We start from the raw sequence: 24,310 nt of genomic DNA, 5'->3' as shown, positions 1-24,310 counted from the left end.
CAGGGAGGCACTTTTTCGCAACAGCTATCCCATCTTGCAGTGGAGACTCTGAGGTGGACCGAAACCCACTCGATAACACTATCAGCTCGCTTCATTCCTGGCAAGAGGAATGTGCTCGCCGACAGTCTGAGCAGGGCTTCGCAGATAGTGAGTACCGAGTGGTCTTTGGATCCTCAGATAGCCAACAAAGTCCTGACTTTGTGGGGTTCCCCGACGGTGGACTTGTTCGCGACAGCCTTGAACTTCAAGCTGCCCCTGTACTGCTCACCAGTCCCGGACCCCAAGGCACTCTGGCAAGATGCTTTCCAGCAACGGTGGGACAACATCGACGTGTACGCCTTCCCACCTTTCTGTCTGATGAGAAGGGTGCTCAACAGGACCAGACTATCGGTCAACTGTTCCATGACTCTAGTAGCTCCGCTATGGCATCACGCGGAATGGTTTCCGGACCTTCTGCAACTCCTGACGGAACTCCCAAGGGAGCTTCCTCCACGACACGAGCTTCTCAGACAACCCCACTCCGGTGTCCCTCACAGGGCCGTAGCCTCGCTTCGGCTTCACGCCTGGAGACTATCCAGCGTCTCCTCGCGGAGAGAGGCTTTTCGCAACAGGTTGCGGAGAGAATGTCTCGGCACCTGCGAAGGTCCTCTGAGGGAGTCTACCAAGCGAAGTGGAGAGTCTTTTGTGGTTGGTGTCGTGGAAGGGGTATCTCCACTCGATGCCACTATTCCAACAATAGCGGACTTCCTTGTGTATCTGCGAGAAGAAATGCGCCTTTCTGTCTCGGCGGTGAAAGGCTATCGCTCAGCCTTAAGCTTGGCCTTCAGATTGAAGGGCGTGGATATTTCTTCGTCGCTAGAACTCTCTTTACTCATACGTAGCTATGAGCTTACCTGCCCCCAGTCGGAAGTGAGACCCCCTCCTTGGAACGTGGTTCGAGTCCTCAGGTCTCTCAAGAGACCTCCCTTCGAGCCATTACGCCAGGCCTCCGATCGCCACCTGTCTTGGAAGACGGCTTTCCTACTCGCCTTGGCCTCGGCCAAGCGAGTTAGTGAACTTCATGGTCTCTCGTACGACATCGCCCATTCAAGGGGATGGGGGGAGGTAACGTTCAGGTTCGTCCCTGAGTTTGTGGCCAAGACTCAGAATCCTGGAGTGCCGGATCCTCGGTTCGACTCTTTCAGGATCGCGAGTCTCCGTTCTGTAACAAACGACCCAGACCAGCTACTACTATGCCCAGTGAGGTGTCTGAGGTACTACTTGAAGAGAACGGCTGCAGTCCGTCCTCATGTGCGAGCTTTGTTTGTGAGCACAGGCAGGACAAAGAGGAGGGTCACCAGGAACACCATCTCAGCTTGGATTCGAAGGGTTATCCACCATGCCCTGAATCCTGACCCTCCTCCGTCACGTCGCCCTCGGGCCCACGATGTCAGGGGTACAGTGAACCCTCGCTACTTCGCGGTTCGACCATCGCGGATTCACCACTTCGCGGATTTTTTCCATAACCCATATATATACAGTAATATATATATATATATGTATGCATGTATTTATGTATATATGTAGGTATGTATATGTGTATACATATAAATATATATATATACACACACACACACACACACATATATATATATATATATATATATATATATATATATATATATATATATATATATATCTAAAGTAGGAAGAAGTGATGTAGTTCTAAGGGAAAAGTATGGGAAATATGTCTGGGTAATAAGCAAAGCTCTACCTCCAGTTTGTTTCTTCATTATGATCAGAGATAAATGTAAACAAAACATTGGTTGCCATTTTTTATCGTGCTTTTTAGCGTGTTTAGGAAATGCATGATATAAAATCACCTTTAATATTTGTGCCTGTTTTAGTTTAGGGTACTGTAGTACATGCATTAAGTGTTCTGTACATTAAAGGGTAGTTTGTTAACAGTACTACTTACAAGGGAAGGTTTTAAAAGTCTGAATATACATGTTGAATAAATAGGTAAATAGGGTGTCACTACTTCGCGGATTTTCACCTATCGCGGCCGCGACTGGAACCTATCTACCGCGATAAACGAGGGTTCACTGTATTGCTACATCCCTGGCCTTCAAGAGAAACTTCTCTGTGACGCAGGTACTTCAAGCTGGGGTCTGGAAGTGTCAAACGACCTTCACAGCCCACTACCTGCAAGACGTGACCCACAGGAGCCTCGATACGTTCTCTATCGGCCCTGTGGTGGCTGCACAACAGCTGGTCTAACCTCAGGCTCCTTTTTGGACAAGTAGCAGTAGGTTGAGGGCGTTGTTACCCGGTCTTAGTCTGCGTGAATGAAAGAGTATGTCTGACCCTTACTTCTTTCTTCATTCTCCCCTCTCTTGGGGAAGCAGCATCCTGGTCCTCGCATAGCTGACCTCGACCTCTGCAGGTAACCCATGCTTCTTTGTGCTCCTAGTATTAAGCTTAATACTGTTGCGTCTCCCATACCCTGACGAGGTGGTATGGGGAACGTCCTATCCTAGAATTCCTATCTGAAGGTCTCAAGGTCAACTTCATAGGACGAGTCACACTCTCCTCCTCACACTGCTTATGTAGGCCACTCGTTCCTAGCGATGCTAGGAACCTGTGAGGTACAGGGGCTCCCTCTCTCTAGTGCTGCTCACTGAGGGATCGAGCCCCCGGGCAAGCCGAAGTCAGTAAGGCTGGGGACTTTCCACCCTTCCTAAGGGGGTAAGTCACCCTTTGTAAATAGCGTGGTTTGTATTTCGGTTACGGAACAAATGACAAATTCGAAGATAATTTGTATTTTTCCTAACCATACAAACCTTAGCTATTTACACATATGTGCCCGCCATCCCTGACCCCCAAGTCAAGTCCTACCTCTAAGTGAAGTGAAGCAAGTCACCGGTGTGTGGAGGGGGGAGGGGTAGCAAGCTACCCTTCCCCACCCCCCGCTAACTAGCGCGGGGGTAATTAACCCTCGTTAAAAACTATTGGCTCGTCATTTCAGCTGCGCTAAAAGTAATACCCTTTGTAAATAGCTAAGGTTTGTATGGTTAGGAAAAATACAAATTATCTTCGAATTTGTCATATTTAGCCACAATGTCTTCTTGAATTACTTTGATTTGCTTCGCTATTGTGTATTTTAACATTGTTTTTATGATGGTTTCAGATTTGATGCTCAATTTGTTTAGCTGTTCTGTATTTCTTGTTTATTTTCACATTAACAATATTCAGGATATTTATCAATCTTGCTAGTTCTATACCCATTTCTTTATTACATTAGCAAATAATGATTGTCAAGATTGTTTCTTTGCATTCTTCTGTATCTTGCCACCCAAGTTTATTGCATGTCGAGTAGTAAATATTTCGCTCTTGTTACAAAATAGAAGTCGTTGTGTTTTTAAAGTAACCTGAAGTTAATCCTTTGAACGAATGCTGTCTACTGTGTGCAAAGTTTATTGAAGATATGTTGAAATACCAGATCAGTTCCCTTAACATTATCCCTACCGTACTTTACTCTTTTATTTTCATTTGTTCTATGGTGCTGTTTTTGGATATCAGTGTGTTTCTGCCATTTATATTCGTATGTTGAATTTGATGCAGCAGCTTGGATTGAATGCGCCTGATGTTTTCATCAATTATATCGATTTGTTCCCTATGGATACTGGCTGAACTGAACTAGCACACACTTAAGGACACTGATTCTCCTCACACCAAAAATTATTCTGATTTAGTTTAGGAAGATTTGTCACAGTTGGTACTTGAATTATTAGATTGTGAGGGAATTGTCTCGGTGGGAAATTGAACTTTATAATTATCAGCGACCAGAGGGTGGGGAAGATCCTCGAGGTGTGATATCATACAAAGTAATGTATACTGTATATATGAGAGAATTAGATGAGCATTTTAATTTTCATTGTTCAAAGGCAAGACATAAATAATAGAAATAAGAACAGAATATACCATTCTTTTTAGGATAAGTTTACCTTATATCTTTCCCAAAGTCCTTTCCAAAACAGTTATTCAAATTTTGGACCATGAAATCTATTAGAATTTTGGGATGGTGTATCAATGGCTGTCCATCGAATTGATGACGACTACTGCTTTCTTAACTGATAACTATTGTTATGATTAAGTTAGTGTTGCTGTTGCTGATGACGTTTTGTATGACTGCAAACCAATCCTAGAACCACAGACTCTACTGACGTATACAGTCTATTGACTCATTAATGGTAATTTCAGTTAAATGCTATCTTTGAGTGTCTGGATGTTAGGTAAAACTTGCTGTAATGAAAAACAGTGGTTTAAGGGAAATCCTGAAATGTAGTTAGCACTAAGGTTCCAACTTCTTTACTGCCTCTTGCAGCATTATTGATAGGCACCCAGCCTTTCTTTAGAAGAGACCAGAGTTTAAAATGGGTTTTCTTGCTTGAAGGTGCACTCAGGCACACTATGCTATCTTAATTCTCTTTCTCTTGTTTTTTTTAAGTCTTTGTAATGTATATATGAAAGATCTATTTTAATATTGTTACTGCTCTTAAAATATTTTATCCTAATTGTGCATTACTTCTGCTGTAGTTTATTTATTTCCTTTCCTCGCTGGTCTATTTTTCCCGGTTGGAGCCCTTGGACTTAAAGCCTCTTGCTTTTCCAACTAAATTGCTACTGTCTTCAAGAAACTTATGTTATTAGTTTGAGAAAGTGTATGGTGTTTTGTCAATATAATTTTTGTTATTTTGTATCAAATTTCTTTTAAAGTACAGTATTTGTAGTATATTTATGATATTTACCACTGAAAATTAGTAACCAATATACTGTTTAAGGTTGTTACGTTCAAGTCGTATGCCTGCTGTGTTAGTTTATTTACATATTTTCTTTGCCACTTTTTTCTTTGTCCAATTTTTCACCCTGTTGAAAATATTTTTATTTCTCCGAACCTTTTGTTAATTAGTTTGATTCACAGTACTCCATTTTACTTATGATTTGGAAGTGTCTAATATAGAATGTCAGAGTACACTATGTTTTTCTTATGATTCATAAGTGTCTAACAGAGAATGGCAGAGTACATTACTTTGTTCTACTTATGATTTTTGTCTAACAGAGAATGTCATAGTACACTATTCTGTTTTTCTTATGATTTGTAAGTGTCTAACTTAGAATGTCACAGTGCACTATTGTTTTTCTTATGATTTTTAAGTGTCCAACAAAGAACGTCACAGTACACTATTCTTTTTTTCTTACGATTTGTAAGTGTCTAACAGAGAATGTCACAGTGCACTATTCTGTTTTTCCTATAATTTGTAAGTGTGTAACAGAGAATGTCAGAGTACATTACTTTGTTCTACTTATGATTTTTGTGTAACAGAGAATGCCACTACACTTCTGTTTTTCTTTTGATTTGTAAGTGTCTAACAGAGAATGTCACTGTACAATATTCTGTTTTTCTTATGATTCGTAAGTGTCTAACAGAGAATGGTAGAGTACATTACTTTGTTCTACTTATGATTTGTGTCTAACAGAGAATGTCATAGTACACTATTCTGTTTTTCTTATGATTTGTATGTGTCTAACAGAGAATGTCACAGTGCACTATTCCGTTTTTCTTATGATTTGTAAGTGTCTAACAGAGAATGTCAGAGTACACTATTCTGTTTTTTCTTATGATTTGTAAGTGTCTAACAGAGAATGTCATAATACACTATTCTGTTTTTCTTATGATTCGTAAGTGTCTAACAGAGAATGTCAGAGTACATTACTTTGTTCTACTTATGATTTGTGTCTAACAGAGAATGTCACAGTACACTGTTCAGTTTTTCTTATGATTTGTGTGTGTGTGTGTGTGTGTAACAAAGAATGTCAGAGTACATTACTCTGTTCTACTTATGATTTTTGTCTAGCAGAGAATGTCACAGTACACTATTCTGTTTTTGTTTTGATTTATAAGTGTCTAACTGAGAACGCCATATGAATGTAGTTTCATCAATTTACGAACTCGGCTTGTAACAGACCAATACTTTTTCAGGCGAGAGGAACTGGCCTGGTGTCCCGTTTACAAAGCAGCTTCGACATCTTGGCTTTACAACTTCATCAAGCTCGGTGGGGTCGAAGAATCTGAGATAACTACCGCTAAAGAACAGGTTTCAACCATAGCCAGAAGAATATGGCCTCCCTTACCGTATGAAGATGCGGAGCAGGTGAGTTAGAGGAATTTTAGGTAAGAAACATTCGAAAGATAAGACCCTTCCGCCTCCCTTACTGTATGAAGATGCGGAGCAGGTGAGTTAGAGGAATTTTAGGTAAGAAACATTCGAAAGATAAGACCGTTTGAAAATATTTTGAATGAGAGCAAAACTGAATGTAGATTAATCAACTTGTTTTAGAAGTATCTTATTATGTAAAAGTAACTGAAGGAATGCTTCATTTACTTACAGTATGTAGGATAGGTCCCCAGTGTTATCAACATTAGCTGACTGAAAGCAATAGACATTAGGGGAGATTAGGGAGGTTGAGGATATGAGCTGGATCCCTAAGTTAGTAATCTTGGACTTTTAAAAAAATCCTATGAATATAAAACAAATTCATTTGATGAGGTTTAGGCTTGTTTGATATGCCACAGGTGCTGGAAATGACCTTGTGCCTACAGTAGTTTAAAGTTCCTCTCTCCTTAGATCACAGGCAGCATGAAAAATCACTCGTTTGGACTTATAGAAATATAAAACCCTACTTCAGTCTAAAGCCAAGAAATTAAGGTAGAAGTGGCAAGACTACCAATATATCAGAGAGGGGAAGACCTCTGATGATACATCTTTTATTTTCAAAATTAAGATGGAAAATTTGCAACTTAGATTTAATATAATACTGGATTGTGGCAGTTTAGAATACGAGCATTTTATGTTATGAGCTCTCTCCCACAACGAATTAAACTCATAAACTGAGGTACTACATTTTTTAGAAAAGAAAATGAAGAAGTGCTCAGTATTTGACAAATTTCTAATTTGTGTACATGTATTGCGATGACCATTACTTTTAGACTGGTTTAATTATCCGTATATGTTTAGTTGACTCTCCTGTTTTTAGTCGTCGGAGGAGGACACATTTACTCTAGAACAAACCTTTAAGAGATAGACTGTGGGAAAATTTTGATGCCCTGAACTTGAAGAGATTTATACAGAGTATTGGTTTATATCACAAGCTTTAATTGATTTCATTGATTTATTTTTTTAATCCTTTTAATCCCTTCTTATTTTGTATTTAGATGTTATTGTATGAAAGTTGTGTAATTGGTTTTATAAGTTAAAGTGATACCAAATGTTGTAAGAGTACGGGTATGATTAATTTGCATTATACAGCGCTGAATGGCCTTTGATGCCCCAGTGGTTGGCTTAAGGCCTAAATTTAATAGTCAATTCAACTCATGATGAGAAAGGAACTAAGATTATTAAATGAAAGGTTTGAGGGAAATGTAGTGCAATGAAATTGAATGGGGAAGAGTCAACCGGCAAAGTAAAAATGTGAATTGTGAAACCAAGGGACAGAGAATAGATCCGAATACATTTTTATACCTTTACTGAAGGAAAACCAACAAAAATAATCTTAAAGAAGGTTTTTTCAATATTAAACTTACCCGGTGATCATATAGCTGTCAGCTCTGCTGCCCGACAGAAAAACCTAAGGACGAAATACGCCAGCGATCGCTATACAGGTGGGGGTGTACATCAACAGCGCCATCTGTCGAGCAGGTACTCAAGTACTCCATGTCAACACAGAACCAATTTTCTCTCTGTCGTGCCACCGGCAAGACCTACTAAATACGCTGTTGTTTTCTGGATTGATTTTCACGTTATTTGGTGAAGTATTCATTTCTGGTTATTAGCTATCGCTGTGCAGAAGTTATCTTCAATACTTCCTTGCATTCTTTTTTGGATTTTGGATTATTTGTTGACGACTTGGATAGATTTTGAATTCCCCCCTTTGACTAATTCAAGGTGTCTGACCCTTCTCAAGTCCCCAAGTACAGGAAGTGTAGCGCTAGGGACTGTTCAAGGCGTCTTCCGAAGGCCTCTATCGATCCGCACACCGTTTGTTCCAATTGTAGGGGTAAAGCCTGTCAATTGGAAGATCGATGTGAGGAATGCGTTGGGCTTTCGGAATTCGGGTTTCAAGAATTCCTGAAATATGCACGTAGGCTAGAGAAGGATAGGATCAGGAGGAGTTCGTCTCGCTCAATTGATTTTTCCTCTCCCCATGCCCCTCAACCTATTCCTTCCCCTGTAGTGGTTGCACCCGACCCCCCTGCTAGCTCTCATCAACCTTCGATGGCAGATATGATGCGTGCCATCCAGGCTCTAGGTGAGAGAGTCGAGTCATTGGCTAATGACCGCAATCAACTCATGGCTGATGTCAGGGAGTTGAAAGGTAAGAGTGCAGTGGGAAGTGAAGTGAGTGTTAGTGCAGTGAAAAGTGTCAGTGTTACGCATGAGGATGCGTCTGTTCGTGCCTGTCGTCCTCCCAGTCCGGGACCTCTTGCAAGATCCCAAGCCCAGGGGAGAAGCAATGTCGTACGACCAAAGGGTTCGACAGGCTTTAATCAGCGGACAGATGTTCCCTCCGTGGTTTCGGACGTATCTTTCCTAGATCGTCCCACCCACAAGAAGACGAGTGAGCCCGTTCATTCCTCGCCTGCGGAAGAGGTTTCACGCCAGAAACGATGGACCAAGGTCTCACGGCCTCTTAAACGCAAGGTCCCTTCCGAGCAAGTCCAACGGCCCAGGTGTAGCCACTGGGTCAGTTCGGACTCGCTGCAGTCCTCCGACGACTGCACACCTCCTAAGAGAGGCAAAGTGGTACCGCAACAGGCAGTAACTCCGTCTGTTGCCGCACCAGCTGTTGTAGACCCTAAGTGGTCTTTGCTGCAGTCTATGCAGACTCAGTTAGCTGCGGTTATGCAGGAGTTTCGTGCGGAGAAGGCTGACGCTGCACCCGTTAGCCTACAACCTACCACGGTTGTGCGCCCAGCAGACGCTGAGGCTGCCTGCTCCCACACTCCGGCTGTGAGAGCTCCTCCACCCATGCGCAGTCGACCCTACCAGACGCATGCTGGCGTTCACAGACGCACGGAACCCTCCGTTGACGTGCGTGTGCTACCACAACAACAGGAGGGTGGAGTTAAGCTGCCGTGTTTTGACGCGGTGCGTCAGCCTCCGCTACCCTCGGTGGTCTCCGCTATCCGTCCACAGTCGGGAGTAGACGCTTTGCGCACCCACTCAGCTATGGTTGTTGCCAGTTCTCAGACTGACCAACAGTGGCATGATGTTGGGTCCAGTGCAGCCACGCATGCACCCGTGCTGCCGGACTCAGCCGTCCAGCTGTTACCTACTCCGTTGCCTCTTCCTCCTCAACATTCAGACGATGGACTCTCTGATGATGACGAAGCTGCACATCTTGACGACCAACACTCGGACATCGACGAACCCAAGACCGCGCCTCCCTCCTTAGACTTTAGGAAAGTGCTTGCGCTGTTCAAGGATTTATATCCGGATCAGTTTGTGTCTGCAGCACCACGCTCGCCTCCTTCTGAGTTCGCTTTAGGCATGCAGTCAGCAGCACCTGCCTTTACGAAGCTCGTACTCGCTCGCTCGTCCAAGAGAGCTTTAAGGGTACTGGGAGAGTGGTTGCAGTCCAAGAAGCAACTTGGGAAGACATCCTTCAGTCAAGCCCAAGAATGCATACAGTCCATGCTGAAGAAGGACCGATGTTCAGTCAGACAGTGGATGAGTCTGATAGGGACGCTTTCATCACTGGACTAGAAGCGGTCTCGGTTCCTATTTCCGAGAAGATGAAGTCGTCACTGACTTGGTGGAAGAACAACATTCTCCTCAGGGAGGGTCTGCCACTGGCTGTTCAGACCCCCGACCACCTTCTCTTCTCGGACGCATCGGACACGGGCTGGGGTGCGACATTGGACGGTCGGGAATGCTCGGGCACGTGGAATGCGAATCAAAGCGAGTTGCACATCAACTGCAAGGAGCTACTGGCAGTTCATCTGGCCTTGAGAAGCTTCAAGTCCCTCCTTCTAGGCAAGGTGGTGGAGGTGAACTCCGACAACACCACAGCCTTGGCGTACATCTCCAAGCAAGGAGGGACTCATTCGATGACGTTGTACAAGATCGCAAGGGACCTCCTCACCTGGTCAAGAGATCGAAACATATCCCTAGTAACGAGGTTCATTCAAGGCAACATGAATGTCATGGCAGACCGCCTCAGCCGGAAGGGTCAAATCATCCCAACAGAGTGGACCCTTCACAAGAATGTATGCAACAGACTATGGGCCTTGTGGGGCCAGCCCACCATAGATCTGTTCGCAACCTCGATGACCAAGAGGCTCCCAATTTATTGTTCACCGATTCCGGACCCAGCAGCAGTTCACATAGATGCCTTTCTTCTGGATTGGTCCCATCTAGACCTTTATGCGTTCCCCCCGTTCAAGATTGTCAACAGAGTACTGCAGAAGTTCGCCTCTCACGAAGGGACAAGGTTGACGTTGGTTGCTCCCCTCTGGCCCGCGAGAGAATGGTTCACCGAGGTACTGCAATGGCTAGTAGACGTTCCCAGAATACTTCCTCTAAGAGTGGACCTTCTGCGTCAGCCGCATGTAAAGAAGGTACACCCAAGCCTCCACGCTCTTCGTCTGACTGCCTTCAGACTATCGAAAGACTCTCGAGAGCTAGAGGCTTTTCGAAGGAGGCAGCCAGAGCGATTGCTAGAGCTAGGAGGACATCCACTCTCAAAGTCTACCAGTCGAAGTGGGAAGTCTTCCGAAGCTGGTGCAAGTCTAAATCAGTATCCTCAACCAGTACCTCTGTAACTCAGATAGCTGACTTCCTTTTATACCTAAGGAAGGAAAGATCCCTTTCAGCTCCCACGATCAAGGGTTACAGAAGCATGTTGGCAGCAGTCTTCCGTCACAGAGGCTTAGATCTTTCCAACAACAAAGATCTACAGGACCTCCTTAAGTCTTTTGAGACCTCGAAGGAGCGTCGTTTGGCTACACCTGGTTGGAACTTAGACGTGGTACTAAGATTCCTTATGTCAGCAAGGTTCGAACCACTTCAATCAGCCTCTTTTAAAGATCTCACTTTGAAAACTCTTTTCCTCGTCTGCTTAGCAACAGCTAAAAGAGTCAGTGAGATACACGCCTTCAGCAGGAACATTGGATTTACATCTGAAATGGCTACATGTTCCTTACAGCTTGGTTTTTTAGCCAAAAACGAACTTCCTTCTCGTCCTTGGCCCAAATCGTTCGATATTCCAAGCCTTGCTAATTTGGTTGGAAATGAACAAGAAAGAGTACTATGCCCGGTAAGAGCTCTTAAGTACTATTTGAGACGTACTAAGCCATTACGTGGACAATCAGAAGCCTTATGGTGCGCCATTAAGAAACCTTCTTTACCAATGTCGAAGAATGCAGTTTCTTATTATATCAGACTTTTGATTCGAGAAGCTCATTCCCATCTGAATGAGGAGGACCATGCTTTGCTGAAGGTAAGGACACATGAAGTTAGAGCTGTCGCAACTTCAGTGGCCTTCAAACAAAACAGATCTCTGCAGAGTGTAATGGATGCAACCTATTGGAGAAGCAAGTCAGTGTTCGCATCATTTTACCTTAAAGATGTCCAGTCTCTTTACGAGAACTGCTACACCCTGGGACCATTCGTAGCAGCGAGTGCAGTAGTGGGTGAGGGCTCAACCACTACATTCCCCTAATCCCATAACCTTTTTAATCTTTCTCTTGAAATGCTTTTTATTGTTGTTTTTGGGTTGTCCGGAAGGCTAAGAAGCCTTTCGCATCCTGGTTGATTTGGCGGGTGGTCAAATTCTTTCTTGAGAAGCGCCTAGATTAGAGGTTTTGATGAGGTCCTTTAGTATGGGTTGCAACCCTTCATACTTCAGCTCCTAGGAGTCGCTCAGCATCCTATGAGGATCGCGAGGCTCAGTAAGGAAGACGTACTTAAAAAAGGCAGAGTAATTGTTCAAGTCGACTTCCTTACCAGGTACTTATTAATTTTATGTTTGTTATTTTGAATAACTGCTAAAATGAAATACGAAATACTTAGCTCTTAATGTTAACATATATGCTGGTCTCTACCCACCCCCCTGGGTGTGAATCAGCTATATGATCACCGGGTAAGTTTAATATTGAAAAATGTTATTTTCATTAGTAAAATAAATTTTTGAATATACTTACCCGGTGATCATAAATTAAAGGACCCACCCTTCCTCCCCAATAGAGACCCAGTGGGCCGAGGAGAAAATTGGTTCTGTGTTGACATGGAGTACTTGAGTACCTGCTCGACAGATGGCGCTGTTGATGTACACCCCCACCTGTATAGCGATCGCTGGCGTATTTCGTCCTTAGGTTTTTTTGTCGGGCAGCAGAGCTGACAGCTATATGATCACCGGGTAAGTATATTCAAAAATTTATTTTACTAATGAAAATAACATTTCTTGAATCTGTTCAATGTTTCAGTTTAGAATGCTCATATGAAATATGATTAGATTATTCTCAATACTTGTAGTTTTTTTGGGGGAAGTACTGTATCAGTTTTAGGCAGAAGAAACTCCTCTGATTCGCACTCCCCCAAGTTGCCTGGAATCTCAAGGCATTCATTTGAATTTCTCATATTTGGTTTTAGTATAACTTATTAGATATATACTGTACCATATTTTTACTGTATACACAAACAATGATGGTGTTAATTTAAGTATTATTAATTGGTTAATTTGTTTACTTGGAGAAAATTCTTGATAGCCTTGTAATCAGTGTTAGGTTTCATGAAGTTTAAATGGTATGTTTTCATTTCTGTTACTCTAGAGACAGACTGGGTTATGAAGCAGGAGTTGAAGCATCAGTGAGAAAAGTAATAAGTAAGAAATTGGGAGAGAGAGCTAGATCATTGATAAATAAATAATTCCCATTAGTAATAGAAAGTCAAAGACTTGTTATGAAAGGCCTTTGCTGCCCTATGTAGAAGAATCGAGTGCTCATAGAATGGAAACTGGAGGTGGTTTTGAAAATAGGCTCTTTTAGAATGTGATGATTCTTATTCGGTTCTCTATTATAAATGAGGAACTTGTGGAGATATATGTCCCCAAGATTTGAAAAATTTTGAAGTCTTAAAAAGTTTCAGATGGACAGGGCTTAGGGTTAGGATTATGCAGGCAATATTTAGTAGTAAATGTTAATGTTAGTGTAGAGTCCCAAAAGATTCATTCGTTTGGCATCATAATTTAGAAATCTCTAACGACTCGTATGTTTGTTGCAGGCATTTGAGACTTGCTTGAAGTTCATGATTGTACGACATCCTTTCGAAAGATTGGTTTCGGCTTACCGGGATAAACTGGAAAACCTTAACATTGGCCAAGAACATGGGGTTGGACACTTCTACAAGAAGTACGGACGTAAGATTGTTGAAAAATACCGCCCCGCTGGCCAGGGTCTCCCCGCTGTACGGTACTCGCAAGATATGGATGACCCCAGCCTACCGGCACCCAAAGGTGTGGAACCAACATTTGAAGAATTTGTGAAATACCTCATAGGAACCGATTTGGTTTACTATGCGGATGACCACTGGATGCCATACTATCTTTACTGCACGCCTTGCCTCCTCGACTACGACGTCATTGCAAAGTTTGAGACACTGGAACGGGATCAGAACTACGTCATATTGAAGAAGCACTTGGGCAATAAAATCAAGCCCACTTGGAAGCACCTTACGAAAGGAGTCAAGACTTCCGACACTGTCCGTAAATATTTCGCAACCATCACAAAGAAGGATCTAATGGAGTTATACAAGAAATATCAACTAGACTTTGAGCTCTTTGATTACTCTGTGGATGAATACTTAGAATATGTCAGAGACTCTTCGTGATGTACGGAGTTTGCATCACTATTTTCAGGGGAATTCAATGTGCTTTTGGTTACGCTTTTCTCTAGTAAATATATATTTATTGGAGCATTTTATTCCGTCCATGGTATATTTAATTTTATTGATGTATGAAATATTTTTACATGAAATTAGTATCTTGCCATAACTTCATATATTTAAGATTTAGCTTTGGAAGAATAAGTTCTCAACAGTGGAGTGAATTAGCTGACAGAAAATGGCAAGAAGGGAAGATACCACATTAGAGTGAACAATAATTACTATGTATTTTCACCAGTATAACTGGGACATGTATTTAAATTGAATCTCCTTTGCAAAGTATTAAAAAACTTGGTTTGATGTAAATGATATAGTTGTCGTGAGAATGAATTTACTCAGAGTTTAAAGTGTGTAGTCTGGTGTATTAATAGAGGTGGAGACATGAAAAATAATTTTTCGATTTAGGCGTATTCGAATTCCTGAAGTTTTCTGTAAGAGGACACTTTTCTATGGTCTTTCCCCAAGTAACTAAACTTTTCATGGTCACGTGACAGTAAAAGTTTACATTTCACAATCTGAGCAATTATTACTCATAAATTTATTAAATGCTGATCATATGGCAAAAGTAAAAAAATAAACTTATCAATGATCCATGATGTCAAATAGCCTTGTTTAATCTTGAGTTATTTATTTCAGTGATAACTTAAAATTTAAGTTTTGCAGTTCTTGTCTAGCAAGACTTTGTCTAGTTGGAATGTCCTCATTGCCGGAGTTTGAAGCTGTAATGTTACCATAAAGTACAATGTTCTTGTGCCTTGATTGATTTAAACTTTTTCTAAACTACTATTTAATAGGATTAAGGATATAATGAGGAGGTAATCTTAGAAGTGCAGGGTGGTTTTAGAAGAGGTAGGGGATGTATGGATCAGATTTTTACAGTTAGGCAGGCATGCGAGAAATATTTAGCAAAAGTCAAGGAGGTGTATGTTGCCTTAATGGATCTGGAGAAAGGTTGTGATAGAGTTGATAGGGAAACTATGTTGAATGTGATGAAGTTATATGGAATTGGTGGAAGGTTGTTGCAAGCAATGAAGATTTTTATACATAGGCAATAAAGCATGTGTTAGGATACGAAATGAAGTGAGTCAGCGGTTTCCAGTAAGAGTGGCCATGTAAAAAGAGATGGGAAAATGGCTGTCTGCTGAAGGTAATGAATGTAAGAGTTGATGGAGAAAGTACAAGAGGGAGGCAAAGGTTTTGGTGGATGGTTGGAGTGTTTAAAGCTCCAGGTGATAGGAGGAGAGATGTTATTAGGCAAAAGAGCATGGTAGGAATAGGAATGAATGGGGAGTAAGTTGTGACACAGTTCTGATAGGCCTTGCTGCTTCCTCCAGTTGCCTTGGTGACCACTGAGATAGAGACAGTATGGTATCATTTGTGGTGGATAATGGGGGAGGGTGATTATGGCACCCTACTATTACCAACAAAACTTGTCTGAATCTGCCATCATGTTGTGAAGAGTGAAGTGAAGACAAGTAAGTCCCTTTCTGTTTTATTTTGTTTTTCTATGTAGATATTGTATGAGAATGTTTCACATTTCAGAAATCCTTAGATTATAAGAAGTATAATGACTGAGAGCATACATACTTACATATGCACACGTGTGAGGGTATGCACCACTACAGAGACTACCTTTACTGTCAGGGTCATGCTAGACTCTTATATAGATACATAGCGCTGACCCTTGGCCACCTGTCCGTTAGTATTCATGTCTGTTCGGCTTGCTGTCCGTTCGGACTCATAGCTTGTTGTCCATTGGGCTTCATGTCCGTTCGGCTTCTAGGCCTCGGCCTCTTGTCGTTCAGCATAAGTGCATTCGTCATCATGTCCGCACACGGCTGAAGAGCGCATGGTTTCACGTGTCGAGGGGCGTTCTGCTCCGTCATTTCACACCTATTGCAAATATCCTGTTTTCTTGAAAGCAGATGTAATGAGAATCCTTTTGAATGTATACAGGGAGAGCAACCTATGGAAGACTTATAATTACTGAAGCTGTAAGCTCTGCACTCCAAAGGCCAATGCTGAACATGTTTATATGTATGTATATTATATACATACAAACTTACAGTCATATAATTGGAATCCTGAATATATAAATATCCCATGTTGAAGGATAATGAGACATCGGAACATACTATACTTTTTTCACTTTACTGTAATACAAAAGGTAATGAATACACTAGCACAGCCAGATACTTTCAGTCGATTAGGTATGGATCTGATTAGAGTTTGAGTGATACTGGTATTCTTTTTGAGTAAGTGAGGCATTGTTGCTCTGTCAATATGCTGAATTTACTAGATTTGTGGAAACCACTGTGATAGAAAGATACTGTCACCCATAGGACTTGTGACACGTCACTTATACGACTCAAGACACATCACCAAATAGAGTCCAAGTACCTCAACAACAATTTATGATTCTTATGATACTCTTAAGAAGGCTAATAGTCTCACTGTATAAAACTAACGTGTACATCTATATATTTTCTATGTAAGGCTTGGGACACTACTCTAACCCTCATGCTCCTCACTCCTAGAGGAGGTGAGCATGGGCCCTCTCTAGTCTATGTGGTAAATGGAGGACACTCCAATCTAGGATAGGGATACCATGTAGTAGACAGAAATATGTATACATGGAAATCACCCCAAAAAATAGACATCTTACACTGAAAAATAAAAAATCAAATAATATACAGTATATAAAAATGTACACAGTATATATAGGATAATTCCATTCATTTTTTTATGAACTTTGTAATTATAATACAGAATACCCAAAGAGAAAAAATAAACATCAATATTGGTATTACTTTACACAGCCTCATCAATAATATCCTTCTGGTTGCGGGCAATATGGGCCTTTTCAGGAGGGATAAAGGTAGGAACAAGCATTCCTTCATCCCTCAATTTTACTTGTTTGGCTTTACTGCACAATTTCGCAACACAAACCACCATCGTTTTGCCATTTTAAAAATCACTACTACACTTGAACTTGTAACTATTGATCGGTAGTCACTAGCTGTTTGCCAAGAAAATCATTCAGCTTCCCCGCCTTTCCCTAATTATAACACTAATCAAGTATAAGGTATTCCCATCACATTCTGTAACACTGCCCCGCCTCGAGGCTGAACTTCAATCTCGTAGCCACTTGTAATTTTGGAACCGACCCGGTCCTGCAACCAGACATGATTTAAATACATCAATAATACAGCATCCGCCTGACGGATCACACCTGACCTTTTTAACCTCTCTGTTTTTGAATCAGATTCACTCAGCAGTATGTCATATGTATTGCTAGACACAACAAAACCATCACATCACTTTACTTCACTACATTAAGCACCCACATAAAAACACATTGTTATCATCAAGTTTATCTAGAACATGTCAAAAGAAGAAATGTGGTCTGTTCAAACAACAACAAAAAATCCTACTCATGTCGTGTATTCAGTGAAAAGGGGGTACACTCTGATTAATACTTTTAAAAACTACGTGTATGTGTGCCTGATGATGTTCAGTCACTGCTCCACTAATAAAGTTTTGTATCGGTATTATGTTAGATTAAACCATCTTTACTCGGTATGGACCCAAATACGCTGGCTTTAGTTTGTGTTTTCTAGGTTTTAATAATTTCAAATACACATGATCGCCCCTAAATACCTTTACAGGGGGTATTTGAAACGTCCATCATACTCTGAGCGGTGTTTTTCATTAGGTCTTTTCAAAAACCTTTCAGTGGTGCTTATTAATCTTCCTAACAGATTTAGTAAATAGACTTGGTAATGCTCAGTTGAATAATTTGTCATGTTACAAATTTAACAGGACTGTATATGTAACACAGGATCCTGTCCATACACTAAAAACAAGGTATGTCCCTGACCTAGGCTTTAGATGCAATGTTTAAAGCTAACTCAGCCATAGGAAACATGGCATGCCAATGAAGCGGGTCATCGACCACTAAGTAACGTAAAATCTTCACCACTTCCCTATTATGAGATTCCACTAAGTCATGAGCTGAGGGCCCGTATGTGGTTACTAAAAAGTGTTCAATTTCATAAACTTGAGACCATTATCACTTATCAAATTTTTCGGCAACCAAACCTAGTAATGAAAGAGCTCAGTGCCTGGGCTAATGATTTTGCTGATTTGTCCAACATTGCATGAGTATGAGTGTAATGAGTAAATGGTATGAGTGTAATGAGTAAATGCATTTACAAACACATGTACTTATGGATATGGTTCTACCACATCCATGTGCACCCTACAAAATTTAACAGGAATCACAGGCCACCTTCTGGCTTCCATTATTATTTATCATTATTGCTTGCACCCTACAAAATTTAACAGTAAACACTGGCCACTTCGTGGCTTCTATTTTTATTTATTATTATTGCTTGCACTCTTTAAAATTTAACAGGAATCATAGGCCACTTTCTGTCTTGCAGTATTATTTATTATCATTGCTTGCACCCTACAAAATTTAACAGGAATCACTTGCCACTTCGTGGCTTCCGTTATTATTTATTATTATTGCTTTCACCCTACAAAATTTAACAGGAATCACAGGCTACTTTTTGGCTTCTGGTATTATTTATTATTATTGCTTGCATCCTACAAAATTTGACAGTAATCACAGGCCACTTTATGGCTTCCATTATTATTTATTATTATTGCTTTCACCCTACAAAATTCAACAGGAATCATAGGTCACTTTCTGGCTTGAAGAATTATTTCATATTATTGCTTTCACCCTACAAAATTTAACAGGAATCACAGGCCACTTTCTGGTTTCCAGTATTGTTTATTATTATTGCTTTCACCTTACAAAATTTAACAGGAATTACAGGCCACTTTCTGGCTTTGTTATTATTTATTATTATTGCTTTCACCCTACAAAATTTAACAGGAATCACAGGCCACTTTCTGGTTTCCAGCATTATTTATTATTATTGCTTGCACCCTTCAAAGTTTAACAGGAATCACAGGCCACTTTCTGGCTTCTGTTATTATTTATTATTATTGCTTGCACCCTACAAAATTTAACAGGAATCACAGGCCACTTTCTGGTTTCCAGTATTATTTATTATTATTGCTTGCACCTTACAAAATTTAACAGGAATCACAGGCCACTTTCTGGTTTCCAGTATTATTTATTTTTTCAATATTAAATTTAGCCGGTGATTATAATAGCTGCAACTCTGTTGCTCGACAGAAAACTCTAAGGTAAAACTCGCCAGCGATCGCTACACAGGTAGCGGGTGTGCCCAACAGCGCCATCTGTCGTCCAGATACCCAGTACTCAATGTAAACAAAGACTCAATTTTCTCTCTGTCGTGCTATCGACAAGACGTACTTACTCGCTGTTGCTAAACTGGAGTTTTTTCAATATTAAACTTAGCCGGTGATTATAATAGCTGCAACTCTGTTGCTCGACAGAAAACTCTAAGGTAAAACTCGCCAGCGATCGCTACACAGGTAGCGGGTGTGCCCAACAGCGCCATCTGTCGTCCAGATACCCAGTACTCAATGTAAACAAAGACTCAATTTTCTCTCTGTCGTGCTATCGACAAGACGTACTTACTCGCTGTTGCTAAACTGGAGTTTTTTCAATATTAAACTTAGCCGGTGATTATAATAGCTGCAACTCTGTTGCTCGACAGAAAACTCTAAGGTAAAACTCGCCAGCGATCGCTACACAGGTAGCGGGTGTGCCCAACAGCGCCATCTGTCGTCCAGATACCCAGTACTCAATGTAAACAAAGACTCAATTTTCTCTCTGTCGTGCTATCTACAAGACGTACTTACTCGCTGTTGCTAAACTGGAGTTTTTTCACAACTAATTGGTGAAGTACATTATTCTAGTTTTGAGCTTTCGCTGTGCAGCGTTTTTCTTCACAAATCCTTGAACTCTTTTTGATAATGGAGTCTTTGTTGATGACTTTTTGATAGTTTTTTGAATTCCCCTTTGACCAATTCAAAATGGCTGACCCTTCACAAGTCCCAAAATTTAGGAAGTGCAATGCTAGGGACTGTTCAAGGCGTCTTCCGAAGGCTTCTATCGACCCTCACACTGTTTGTTCCAATTGTCGGGATAAAACCTGTCAATTGGAAGATCGGTGTGAGGAGTGCGTTGGGCTTTCGGAATTCGATTTTATCGAATTCCAAAAGTATACACGTAGGCTAGAGAGAGATAGAGTTAGGAGAAGTTCCTCTCGTTCTATCGATATTTCCTCTCCTCATGCCCCACAACCTATTCCTTCCCCTGTAGTGGTTGCTCCTAATCCCCCTCCTGGCACTCAGGAACCTTCGATGGCTGATATGATGCGTGCCATCCAAGCTCTGGGTGAGAGAGTTGAGTCCCTTGCTAGTGACCGTAATCAACTTATGGCGGATGTGAAGGAGCTGAAGTGCAAAAGTGCAGTGGGAAGTGTTAAAGTGAGTGATAGTGTTGTGGATAGTGTTGCGCTTGAGGGTTCGTCTGTTCGTGCCTGTCGTCCTCCTAGTCCGGGACCTCTTGCAAGCTCCCAAGTCCAGGGGAGAAGCAATGTCGTACGACAAATGGGTTCGAGAGGCGTTAATCAGCGAACAGACGTTCCCTCCGTGGTATCGGGCGTATCTACCCAAGATCGCCCCTGCCTAACTAAGACGAGAGAGCCCATTTATACCTCGTCTTCGGAAGGTGTTTCTCGCAAGAAACCCTGGACCAAGGTCTCACGACCGTTAAAGCGCAAGTCGGTCCCTTCCGCACAAGTCCAACGGCCCAGTTGTAGCCACTGGGTCAGTTCGGACTCGCTGCAGTCATCCGATGACTGCTCACCTCCTAAGAGAGGCAAAGCGGTACCGCTTCAGACAGTTACACCGTCTGTCGCCGCACCTGCTCCTGTAGACCCTAAGTGGTCTCTACTGCAAGACATGCAGTCTAAACTAACGTCTCTTATGCAGGACTTTCGTGCGGAGAAGGTTGCTGCCGCACCAGCTAGTGCAGCTACTTGCCTACAACCGCCCACACGATCGGTTGTGCGTCCGGTGGACGCTGAGGTAACCTTCTCACGCACACCAGTTGAGAGAGTTCCGCCACCCATGCGTTCCAGTGTGATCTGCCAGCCGCATGTTGACGTTCAGCGACGCACGGAGGTCTCCGTTGACGTTCGTGAGGTTCAACAACCGTCAGAGTTGTTTTGTTTTGACGCGGTGCGTCAACCTCCGCAACCCAGTGTGGTTGCCACTGCTCACCCACATCAGTCCAGACAGTCTGGAGTAGACGCTGTGCGTCCCCACGCTGCTATGGTTGTTGCCAGCTCACAGACTGGGCAACAGTTCCATGACGTTGCGTCCGGCTCAGTCACGCATGCACCCGTGCGACCGGACTCAGCTAACCAGCCGTTACCCACTCCTTTGCCGTTCCCTCATCAGTTATCGGATGAGGGACTTTCTGATGATGATGTTGCTGCACACGTAGATGAACCGCATTCAGAACTGGACGAGCCTAAGTCTACGCAACCCTCTTTGGACTTTAGGAAAGTTTTGGCCCTGTTCAAAGAGATGTTTCCGGACCAGTTTGTTTCTGTGGCTCCGCGTTCTCCTCCGTCAGAGTTTGTGTTAGGCATGCCGTCATCCACTCCTGCCTTTACTAGACTCGTCCTCGCACGCTCGTCCAAGAGAGCTTTGCGTGTGATAGGAGAATGGCTGCAGTCCAAGAAGAGTTTAGGGAAGACAGCTTTTACGTTTCCCCCTGTTAGACTCTCTTCTAGATCGAGCGTCTGGTATGCCACGGGAGAAGTTCTCGGCTTGGGAGTTCCTGCCTCTGCCCAGGGCGACTTCTCAAGTCTCGTAGACTCTCCCCGCCGCCTTGCCATGAGACGCTCAAAGATATGTTGGTCATCTTCGGACCTGGACCACCTGTTGAAAGGTATCTTTAGAGCCTTCGAAGTTTTTAACTTCTTAGACTGGTGTCTAGGAGCTCTAAGCAGAAAGATCTCTCCGACAGAGAAGGAGACTTCCTTGCTCATTATGTCCTGCATGGACAAGGCCGTACGTGATGGGTCTAATGAGCTTGCTGCATCATTTGTGTCCGGAGTCCTTAAGAAGCGTGAAAACCTATGCTCATTCCTTTCAGCTGGAGTTACACCATGCCAGAGATCCGAACTTCTGTTTGCTCCTCTTTCCAAGTGCCTTTTTCCAGAAGACCTGATTAAGGAAATTGCCGCTTCTTTGATACAGAAGGACACTCACGATCTTGTTGCGTCCTCCGCTCGCAAAGCCACCCCTTTGCCTACCTTGTCAGCTAGACCAAGGATGGACACTCCAGCGTCCCGTTTTATTCCGCCCTTTCGTGGCAGAGCCTCCAGCAGAGGAGGTGCTCGTGCCGAAGGGAAACGAGGAAAGAAGAAAGGAACCAAGTCCTTTAAGGGCAGAGTCTGACTGCCAGCTTCTTCAGACAGCAGTGGGAGCCAGACTCAAGAACTTCTGGCAGACCTGGGAAAAGACAGGCGCAGATGCACAATCTGTGAAGTTGCTCAGAGAGGGGTACAAGATCCCGTTTGTACGGAAACCCCCTCTAGCAACGTCTCCCATCGATCTCTCTCCCAGGTACAGAGAGGAAGACAAGAGACGAGCCTTGAAACAGGAAGTGTCTCTTTTACTAGAGAAGGGAGCGGTGGTCAAAGTCTCGGACCATCAAACCCCGGGATTCTACAACCGACTCTTCTTGGTGTCAAAGAAGACAGGAGGGTGGAGGCCGGTGCTAGACGTCAGTGCTCTGAATGTCTTTGTCATAAAGCAGACGTTCTCCATGGAGACCACAAAGTCGGTTCTAGCAGCGGTCAGAAGGGAAGACTGGATGGTCTCTTTAGACCTAAGGGACGCCTACTTCCACGTCCCCATCCACCCGGACTCCCAACCTTTTCTGAGATTCGTTTTCGAAAAGGTTGTCTTCCAGTTTCAAGCCCTGTGCTTTGGCCTAAGCACAGCTCCTCTTGTGTTTACGAGGCTGATGAGGAATGTAGCCAAATTCCTTCATTTAGCGGACATCCGAGCCTCCCTCTATTTGGACGACTGGCTTCTCAGAGCTTCTTCCAGTCGTCGCTGTCTGAAGGATCTAAAGTGGACTCTAGATCTGACCAAGGAATTGGGTCTCCTTGTCAATATGGAAAAGTCACAAGTGGTCCCATCCCAAACTTGTTGTGTATTTAGGGATGGAGATTCACAGTCTAGCTTTTCGGGCTTTTCCGTCGGCCCCCAGAACAAGCCAAGCCCAGTTATGCATCCAGAACATGCTGAAGAAGGAACGATGTTCAGTCAGGAAGTGGATGAGTCTGATAGGGACGCTATCATCCCTGGAACAGTTTGTGTCATTAGGAAGACTACACCTCCGTCCTCTTCAATATCACCTATCATTTCACTGGAAAAAGGACAAGACGCTAGAAGCGGTCTCGATCCCCATTTCCGAGAAGATGAAGTCTTGCCTGACTTGGTGGAAGGACAGTATCAGCCTCAGAGAGGGTCTGCCCCTGGCTGTTCAGACTCCCAACCACGTTCTCTTCTCGGACGCATCGGACGTAGGCTGGGGCGCGACACTAGACGGTCGGGAATGTTCGGGATTATGGAACTCGAGTCAAAGGACAATGCATATCAACTGCAAGGAGCTACTGGCAGTACATCTGGCCTTGAAAAGCTTCAGGTCTCTCCTTCAAGGCAAAGTGGTGGAGGTGAACTCGGACAACACCACTGCTTTGGCGTACATCTCCAAGCAAGGAGGGACCCACTCACTGACGTTGTACGAGATAGCAAGGGACCTGCTCATCTGGTCAAAAGGTCAAAACATATCGCTAGTAACGAGGTTCATCCAAGGCAACTTGAATGTCATGACAGATTGTCTCAGTCGGAAGGGACAAGTAATTCCAACAGAATGGACCCTCCACAAGGATGTATGCAAGAGACTTTGGGCCACTTGGGGCCAACCAACCATAGATCTCTTTGCAACCTCGATGACCAAGAGGCTCCCAATATATTGCTCACCAATCCCGGACCCAGCAGCAGTTCATATAGATGCCTTTCTCCTAGATTGGTCACATCTAGATCTATATGCATTCCCACCGTTCAAGATTGTCAACAAGGTACTGCAGAAGTTCGCCTCTCACGAAGGGACAAGGTTGACGCTAGTTGCTCCCCTCTGGCCCGCGAGAGAATGGTTCACCGAGGTACTTCGATGGCTAGTAGACGTTCCCAGAACTCTTCCTCTAAGGGTGGACCTTCTACGTCAGCCACACGTAAATAAGGTACACCAAAGCCTCCACGCTCTTCGTCTGACTGCCTTCAGACTATCGAAA

The 24,310-nt window shown here is 43.0% G+C and overlaps 1 protein-coding gene across 1 annotated transcript in view; it reads left to right on the top strand.

Annotated features, from left to right (window-relative positions):
* LOC137658750 (carbohydrate sulfotransferase 13-like) overlaps nucleotides 1-14,008 on the top strand; it is a 67,476-nt gene extending 53,468 nt beyond the window's left edge. The window contains exons 5-6 of the mRNA XM_068393776.1: nucleotides 6,023-6,194; nucleotides 13,323-14,008. Of these exons, the coding sequence (XP_068249877.1) occupies nucleotides 6,023-6,194; nucleotides 13,323-13,928 (778 nt within the window). The 3' untranslated portion in view covers nucleotides 13,929-14,008. The remainder of the gene's footprint in view (nucleotides 1-6,022; nucleotides 6,195-13,322) is intronic.
* The last annotated feature ends 10,302 nt before the right edge of the window (nucleotides 14,009-24,310 follow it).

Source organism: Palaemon carinicauda, chromosome 19 (assembly GCF_036898095.1).
Source record: "Palaemon carinicauda isolate YSFRI2023 chromosome 19, ASM3689809v2, whole genome shotgun sequence".
Taxonomy (NCBI): domain Eukaryota; kingdom Metazoa; phylum Arthropoda; class Malacostraca; order Decapoda; family Palaemonidae; genus Palaemon; species Palaemon carinicauda.
This window is presented reverse-complemented; position numbering and strand designations above follow the sequence as displayed.